This window comes from Rana temporaria, chromosome 2 (assembly GCF_905171775.1).
Source record: "Rana temporaria chromosome 2, aRanTem1.1, whole genome shotgun sequence".
Classification (NCBI taxonomy): domain Eukaryota; kingdom Metazoa; phylum Chordata; class Amphibia; order Anura; family Ranidae; genus Rana; species Rana temporaria.
Window position 1 is genome coordinate 137,214,620 of NC_053490.1, and position 9,424 is coordinate 137,224,043.

The following is a 9,424-nucleotide window of genomic DNA, read 5'->3' on the forward strand; positions in this document are numbered from 1 at the left end:
CGGGAAGAAAGCCTACAATGAATGAATGAATGTAGTGTGATAATGGTGGCCCCTGTGATATGCACTCGTCTCCCTGCCTCCTCCTAATCAGGAATCCCCTCCGATCTCTGACAACAACACACGCAGCTCCCTCGTGCGCGCTCACACATGGCTTTGTTGCCATCCGCCCCTTCTTCCAGCGCCGCCCAATCACAAAGCACAACTAAACGCAAGGACCAATCACAGCGCTCGGAGCGCTAGTGTTCTTCCACAACCCAAACAATGAACGCACCGGCGGCATCCTTTCATCTCCCCCCACACATTGGTTACCTGAGCCCCCTACGGCCAATCAGCTCAGCCTGAGAGTCGTGGTTGGCTAAGGGGGCTCCAAATGGGCGGGCCGCTGTGATGCGTGAGCTATTTGACCAGAGACCCGCGGGTCAGTTAGGTATAGTGAATTGGAAATAGGATCTCCTCGTGTCATTGGACTCCGCATCGTCTCTCCGCTCCATCCCGCAATCTATAGGTCATACCGCCTCCATCATCATGCCTGTGGTCAGACACCGTAAAGTTGTGATGCTCGGATACCCCACCGTCGGTAGGTCGTTGTGTGATCGCTATGGGGTCACCTCCTGTATGTGTGTGATTGCTGGGGGGCCGGGCTGTGACCCGGGGAACTTTTACCTTACACGGATGGGTCGGCGCCCGACTAGGCTCTCTGTTATACCTGATGTGTACAAAGCTGCGGTATATGTCGGCGCTATAGAAGGGAATTCCAGGTGCGGATCGCCCTGATCACGGTGTGGGGGGTCAGCAGGGTCTCCTGTGAGATCGGAGGGGGAGGGCGAGTGCTCTGTGTGTGGTGGCTACTATGGTAGGGGGAGGGGGGTGACTGTGTGTGATGAGCCCCTGGTCGCCTTGTACAAGATGGAGGGTTCCCATAGCAACCGGACCAGCTTCATCTCCCCCACTCATAGCAACCTCCCATCGGATTTATTCTTATGCTGTAACCCATAGTAACCGGCTTCAATAGGGTTCCTGCCGTAATCAGCAGCAGCCAGACCAGGTGTGTTTGGGTGTCTTTGTTTACTTTTGTGGTGTGCGGTTTTTGTGGTTTGGGGTGTGTGGTGGGGTTTTTGTGGTATTATTAATTATTATTATATATTTTTTTTTTCTGGCATGTTTTTGGGGGTTTATTTTGTTATCTTTTGTGTTGGGCTGTTTTTAGAAAAGTTTTTGGTGGGTGGGGTCTTCGATTTGTTTATAATATATTGATATATTTGTAGTTTATTAATATTATTATACCCCTTTTCACATGAGGGGACTATTTGGACATTCGGTGCCAAACAAACACTGTTTGTGTGTTTAAAATATATATATATATATATATATATATATATAAATTGGGCACCAAAGATGCAGCATGTGGGACTTTTTTTTTTAAAACGGATGTGAACAGTTGAAGGTTTTTAAATGGACTTTTTATTATTCATGCGCTTGAAAGGTGTAATGTAGCAAAAAGTGCGGCAGTGTGAACAGAGGATTGGATGTAATAATGCAAACGGCAAGAAATTGCCTCGTGTGGTTTGCACCGTTTGTATTTCATGTCTTCTAGCCTGTGCTCAAAGTAATCCAAGCACTTGTGCCAATGTTCAGCGTGTGTGGGGTGTGTTTGTGTGTGGGGTTTTTTTTTTTTTTTTTTTTTTTTTAATGCACGCATGAGCAATCAGTGCAATCTTGTTGGAACGAATCGGCCGCCTTCAAGAGTTCTTATTGAGTTCACTAACCAATGGCAACCTTAATAAAGGTTCTTCTAATCACCTGTGGTAACCATAGTAACTTATCACAGCCTTATTCAATAGTGATCAAGTGTAGTAGCAACAATTAATCTTTCATGATTAAGAGCATTAGCTATAGCTACCTTTTTCAATCAAGTTCTTTAGACCAAGTGCAGTATCCCAAAAAACAAGCCACCTTTTCAGGTAGAATTGGTGTAATAACTCTTAGCAACCTATTATCTTTCAGTAGTTAGACTAAGATCTCAGTAAGGAATCTGGTCGCTATGGTTACTGTAGTTGCGTTTTTATTTTTTTCATTACTTTTATCTATGTGTAAATTTCTGCAGTTTCCATAAATGTCCCAGTCCTGGAATAGTTTATTGGAGTCAGGGCAGATTTGATTTAGTTAGTAAAAGGCTTGATTTAAAAACTTATTTTTTTTATTTTTACTGGTTAAGACCCGGACCATTATGCTGGTTAAGGACCTTGCCCCTTTTGCGATTTTCACTGCGTTGCTTTAACTGACAATTGTGCGACGTGGCTCCCAAACAAAATTGGCTTTTTTCTTTTCCTTTTTTTTATTTTTTTATTTTATATTTTGTTTCCCCACAAATAGAGCTTTCTTTTGGTGATCTTTCATCACCTCCTGCGGTTTTTATTTTTTGCGCTATAAACAAAAAATGTTGCTATAATAAAAATAACTTTTTTTTATTTTTTTTTCTACCTATTTTTGGTTTTAAAAAAAAATTGGTTTGTGCCAAATTTATAGCGTTTACATAATAGGGGATAGTTTTATGGCTTTTTTTTTTTGTGACTGACATTATGGTGGACACTTGACACATTTTTGGGACCATTGCCATTTTCACAGCGAAAAGTGCTATAAAATGCACTGATTACTGTGTAAATGTTGTACCTTCATTAAATGTAACCATATTGCTACACTTGGAGGCTTCTCCTTTTTTAATTTTATATATATATATATATATATATATATAATTTTTCTTGGCAGTGGCAAGATTTCCCACAATGCCACAGTGTATGGTGTCATGCATAGCTTCATTTCTGACACCAGCCTTAAACTTATTTTTATTTTTTCCTATAACAGGCAAATCTTCCCTGGCTTCGCAGTTTGTCAAAGAAGAGTTTCCCAAAGTCTACGAACCCACCATTGAACACAGTAAGTTATGGGAAATGTATTAAAGTGGTGAATAAATATAAGCCGTGCTGTGATTCGGATTTCAATAACCTGGCCATCTTTTCCTCAGCCTGGAGCAAGACTTTTACTCTGGGAGAAGATGAATTTGAACTGGATGTGTTTGATACAGCAGGCCTGGTGAGTTTTGTTTGTCTTTAGATGCTGCATAATAATTGGTTAGTTTGTGGTTATTGGTGACTGATTTTTTTTTTTTTTTTTTTTTTACAGGATGAGTACTCCTTGCTTCCACAGGCATTCGTTTTTGGCATACATGGATACATTGTAGTTTATTCCGTGGCTTGTGAAAGAAGGTAAGGTGACTTTCCCTTGGGAAATTGTGTAAATTGATGCTTTTTATAGTGCTCTGGCTCCCCCTACTGATCTTTTTGAGGTACTATAGCCATGCATTCCTAAGCTCAGTTTCAACAGTATTTAATTTCTTCCCTTTGCTTTTTTTTTTTTTTTTGCTTTTTTCTTTCCTCCTCCTTAGGTGAGGAAAAACAAAACGAATGTGTGTAAATCACTTTATTTTTTTATTTTTTTTTCAGCTTCCAGATCGCATGTGGTTTGTACCGAGCTCTTGTGGATAAAAGAGGAAAATGCCTGTAAGTTGTTTAAACATTTTTTTTTTTTTTTCCTGTGAACACTGTCTGTCTATAGCAAACAAGCAGATGTGATATTGCAACATTGTGTGGATGTCCTTACAGCCTAAAATATTTGGCTGCTCTTGAGTCAAGGTCATCAAAGTGGTCCATTCTGAACAACATTCTTTGTTTATGGGTGATCTGTCCTGTCTTTCCTCCCAGGTAGCTTTTGTGGTTAGTCTTTAACCTCCTTAGCGGTAATCCAGAGTCTGGCTCGGGGTGAATTTTTTTTTTTTTTTAAATAAAAAAAAAATATATATATATATATATATATATATATATATATATTTTTCCAAAAGCGGTATCCCCAAGCTAAAACTTGGGGTAGCATCCACAGGCACAAGTTACTTACCTTGTCCCTGGATCCTGTGATGCCTCCCCTTCTGCCTGCAAACTGTAGATTGTCCATAACAACCAAAAGTGTCCCTTTATGTCAATAGTGATTTTAGAGCAGCTAGAAAACAGCGATAATAATAATCACTTGCAGAATTGAGCGATAGCGATTTGTGGGGAAATTCGTCATAAAAAAAAATAAAAGTAATGAACGCGACAATTCTGCAACTGAACAAATTTCAGTGATTTTGATTACATTATTGAATCATTTTTAGTACATTATTTGTTATGATTTTTTGTTTTAAACTTTATCATACCCGGGATGTCTACTAGACTCTTGTTTGGACAGATTTAAGTGAGTTATTAAGAATTACAGGCCTACAATGTAAAACGCCAAATTTCCATGCAAAAAAAATTGTACCGCTTTTGGTACAAAATTCCAGACCTAATCATACCGCCAGGGAGGTTAAAGCAAACCTGTCATAAAAGAACCATGAAGGCTGGCCATTGCTTGTGTAGTCTTCTGCCAAATGGTGGTTTTCCTTCACTGCTAGGAACAGGCAAATTGACAACCACATTCCTTCATTCCAAGGACTTAATCAGAGGAGTTTGCTTGGACCATTGAAATTTTTTTTTTTTTTTTTTTTTGGCTTCTAACACCATTTACCAAAAGTGCAGAATAACGAAGGCACTATATTGTGTGAAAACATGACTGCCATTTTAAGTACCAATTCACAACACCCATACAGTCCTACAAATTTTATACGCCTGGCATTTGTTTGCAGAGGTATGTAACAGTGCTTGGAGCAAGTCATAAATTGCTGAGGTACGAAGCATTTCAGTGTGGGGTGGCAAGTCTCCACTTGAATAAAGTAAAACATCAGGCAAACGGTTTCCTGCAAATGACTTAGTTCTGGTCCTCGGGTCTTGGCGAATTTTGCAACTTATTGCACTCTTCTTGGCCTTGTGCAATCTGACCTACCAGCAGAAGTATCAGATCTTCAATCCCCATAATGCCCTCCAATCATTAATAGTGGTTGACACCAAGCAATGGTTTACCAGGAAGTGGCACTGGCCAGTGTTTTGCACCAATATTCAGGATGTAACATGTTACAAAGGGACCGGGGGACCCCCCCAACTTCAGGGATTGGCCAAATTTCAATCAGTGTGGCCACCCCTGAGCAACATAAGTTGACCCTGCATCTGAAAACTTGTGAAGGAATATTTATTTTATTTATTTTTCTCCTTTTATTCAGCCAGAAGGCTGCTGTCTTGCTTATCTACTGGTTTCAAACCTTTCTCTGCCCCCAAGCTGAAAATACCAATGCAAAACTTTTTTTTTTTCTTGAATGAACACTTTGTTAAAATGTAATTGCAAATGGTGCTTAACTTTGCTACGCTTACTTTTCAGCATGCCTATCGTTCTTGTGGGGAATAAGAATGACCTTCCAGCCCATTGGTAATTTTTTTATTTATTTTTTCCTCTTTATTCATTTGATCACTTTGGCAATTAAATTTAAGATGAAATAACCTCCCAATTTTTTTTCCTTAGTCGCCAAGTGAGAACAGAAGATGGCAAGAAGATGGCTGATTCCTGGGGTGCAGCTTTCATGGAAGTATCTGCTAAAGACCAAGAGGTAAACGCATCTTTCTAATTGTGCAAACAATTTTGTATTGCTCCTAGGTATTTTTTAGCAAATTGGCACCATACATGCCAGATCCTCTAATCTGTACTTCCATAAGAAATGAGGGGGGTTAAAGCAATATCCCACACAAGCTTTGCAGTCAAGGCCTAATGGCAAAAGACCCCTGGATTTCTATTAAGGGCAAGTCGAGTAACTAAAAAATTATCGCCTTACTTTTAATGGAGTGCTAGGCTCAAATCTGGAAGCTGCCATTGTTTACTGCTTGTATACAGGTGTCCGTTTCTTGCTAATAAGGATTATTTTGACTTTAACGCCCATTAGGCCTCATACCTGGAAACAATCAATGCAGTAAATGGTCAGAACTGATTTTCATGTTTGTTCCAGGTCTGCAACTTTGAACTGTAGATATGCCATTTGCTGAACTGTCATACTGATTTAATATCAGAACACTGCAGTTGCTGATGGCAAGATGTTTCGGCACTGGTTTTCTTAATTGCCACTAAGTCACATGTTTTGACAATCGGACTCTGCACAGTGTCTTTAATTTTTATATATATATTTTTTTTTTCTTTGTTACAGAAAAGCAAACTGATCTTCACTAAAATCATTGAGGAAATTGATCGCGTGGAGAGATCTTTCGGCGATAAGAAAAGATGTCAATTTATGTGAAGTGTGCCAATCACTGCAGCCAGTGGCTCCTGCACAATGAGCTATTGGGCTGCTTTTGGCGTTGTGTCCAAAGGGATGAATGTGAAACCACGCACCAATCAATGCAGTTCCCTGGAAAGGCAGTGATATATATGAACAGTGTATCAATCTGTCTGCCCAGTCTCCTTTCCCTTTTTGATAAGCTTGTTATGAACCATGTTCTGCCTTATGTCATTCTACAGTCCTGTGCTGTGATCATGCCCTAAAGCACAAAGACAGCTCTGGCTGCAGCTCCGATATGAGGCCTCTACTCCTAATAGCCACTTTGCACAAATAGGCAGCAGTATTACATTGCTGTATATTTTTTTGTTTCCCTTTTCTCTGAACTACTTAATCTGTTACATGATCTATTTATGTTTATGTGTATTGAAGGGTGGGTTTGAAGCAAAATAAGCTGTATTTATATAATTCTTTCACTTTTGTCCTTCTGTAATCAGAAGTGGTACTTACAGATTATTTACTGTGAATGGGGATCTATCCCCTATATCTAGTGGTGATTGTATTGCCCTGGAAATGCTGCAGTTTCTCTTAACTCATTTTAAAGCCTAACCCCAGACCATTTATTTTCATTGTTTTTTTTTTTTTTTTTTTTGATGGCAGGCATTTTAAAGTTTTTCTCTTCAGTCCACATGAAGGGTATTGGACAGAATAATGAGCAGAAATGTATTTAAAGCAACTGTGTCAGACAGCATTCGAATCTCCAGTTTAATTTGGCCAAATGCATTCCAAGTGCTTCAGAGTAGGTATTCAAAGTCTTATAGGACTATAGTTCTGTGCAGAAGCAGTGGTCTCTCTGCAGAGTAACAAAGAGGCCACTACTTCTTAACCTAGTCCTCTACAGTTCTGGCAGGGACAAACTTTTCTGCTTGTACTGTGACTGCTTTCTAAAGAGAATTTTAACAGTAAGACTTGTTTGGCATCTATTTATTGGACTTGGAATGTATTTGGCCAGTTTTTAAATTGAGAGTTTAGTTGGGCTTTAACCTGTCAATCCCCTCCATTGGCGCACAGAACATAAAAACTTGATCTAATCAAACACATCCACTCTATCCAAACAAAATCTTTGGCTGGTGTTGGGCTTTAATAGGGTAGGTGGGGTGACCCATTGTTTACAGCTTCAGCACTAGGAGGTTTGTGTTAGATTCACATCTCTGTAATGCTGAGTATATTCATTTATATTATAATTGCAATGCCTTGGAAAATACTTGATTTGCATGTAAATGTGCCTTTATTGTAGTGGCCGCTAACTGTGTGGTCTGTGAGACCAATCCAACCCAAGCAGGGTAAAATGTAACTTTTTTTATTTTTATTCTTTGTGTGAAATTTGATGCACAACTGTTTATACGGGTTTCATTTTGTTTGTAAAGTTGTGCTATTTACTGAAATGTTGTTTTTATTTTTTTGTCTTGTGGAAAACCAAATAAAAATGTTTTTGCTCTAATTTTGTGTGCGTTCATCTTCAGGCTTGCTTTAATTTCTGGTTCGGAGGGTGGTTGTAAACATGCTGTGAGTTCAATCTTTGCTTTGCTGAGTTTTGTGGGCAGAACCACTACCAAATGTGACATATTCAACCAAATGTCATGCCTTGTTGTAGCAGTCTTTCTGAAGACTGGCCCGTGGTGTTTGCAACACGGTTCCTGCAGTACCACACAGCAACCCTTGGCACTTCCCTAGTTCCAGGAGCCTACCATACTGCTAAAAAAGCTTAACCCCCTCCACCCCCTCCCTTATTCTCTGCAGCAGTGAAGAGCATGAGGACACCTAGCACCCCACATGGTAGATCTGACAGAGGAGCCTCACCTGCTTTGCCTCAGAACAGCTCAAAAGGGGGTTAAAGTTCCTCTTTTGAAGGGCCAACAACTGCTTTCAGAGTGATTCCCTGCCTTCCTCTGGCAACTCCCCTGTGTTCATACCCCCTTCCTATAAGGACTTCTACTGAAGGTAATGGCAAAGGGTCACAACAGCCCCTTCATGAGTTTATTTACAGGTTATTGTATAGTGCTGTCACTTTGTGGAGAAATATTACATTCACATCTGTCCCTACCCTCAAGGAGCTTGCAATCTGGGTCCCTAACTCTCATTCATACATATACTTGGAATGGTCAGGGGTGGGTAGTGAGGTCCCCCAGGGTTCTGTTCTGGGTCCAATCCTGTTTAATTGACCTGGCGGATGGGGTAAACAGTTCAATCTCTGTATTTGTGGATGATGCTAAGCGAAGTAGGGCAATTTTCTCTGCAGGATATGGAAATCTTGAAAAGATCTGAACAAACTAATGGGGTGCGCAACTACATGGCAAATGAGGTTTAATTTTAAAATGATGCATTTGGGTGTCAAAAAAAAATGAATGCAATCTATACACTGGGGGAATCTAGGATTGAAAAGTACCTGTGGGTCCTAGTAGCTAGGCTCAGCAATGGCATACAATGCCAAGCTGCTGCTGGCAAGGCAAACGGAATATTGGCATGCATTAAAAAGGATTGACTCCAGAGATGAAACTATAATTCTCCTGGGGAAAAAAGTGTGGGAACTCTCACCCAAGATCCACTCCCCCACCAAAAAAATGATTCGCTCATATGCATAACTACTAAACCACATGTCTTGTTTTTTCGATCCACTGTACCTTAGTAATCCTTTGTTACTGGCCGCTTTCTGTATATGGATTCATCGGGTAGTGTGTGGGTATTCCGTCACTTCCTCTGCCGCAATGTCTCCTGGGAGCTTTTGTCATTGTTTAAGCAAGTTCTTTGTAAATCCCGCGGTAACCCTCCGCAATGTCTCCTGGGAGCTTTTGTCATTGTTCTCAGGAGACATTGCGGCATCGAGGAAGTGACGAAATACCCGCACACTTCCTGATGAATTCATATACAGGAAGCGGCCAGTAACAAAGGATTACTAAGGTTCATCTGCCCCTGACAGTGACTCGAGCTGGGCAACGGCGCTTGGTGGAGGATTGGCTCGGCTGCTCTAGCCCTGCAAAGGGAACTGCGTTCCTGCTGTGAAAAAAAGTGCAGGGACTCCGTTCCCGCAGGACTTGAGCCCTGGTTCTATCCCCGTTAAGAGTCAGGGCTATTACGGTAATTCCATATTTGGACGATCTCCTGTTTGTTGCCAACTCGGATGAACAACTAGAGAAAGTTTTG

At 40.6% G+C, this 9,424-nt stretch overlaps 1 protein-coding gene across 1 annotated transcript; it reads left to right on the plus strand.

The window, feature by feature from the left end:
* The first annotated feature begins 407 nt into the window (after positions 1 to 407).
* Positions 408 to 7,724, plus strand: RHEBL1 (RHEB like 1). The gene is made up of 8 exons (XM_040341167.1): positions 408 to 577; positions 2,863 to 2,934; positions 3,023 to 3,090; positions 3,181 to 3,263; positions 3,501 to 3,557; positions 5,341 to 5,388; positions 5,482 to 5,566; positions 6,155 to 7,724. The coding sequence occupies exons 1-8, from the start codon at positions 526 to 528 to the stop codon at positions 6,242 to 6,244; spliced, it is 555 nt and encodes a 184-aa protein (XP_040197101.1). The 5' UTR covers positions 408 to 525; the 3' UTR covers positions 6,245 to 7,724.
* Positions 7,725 to 9,424: the final 1,700 nt, after the last annotated feature.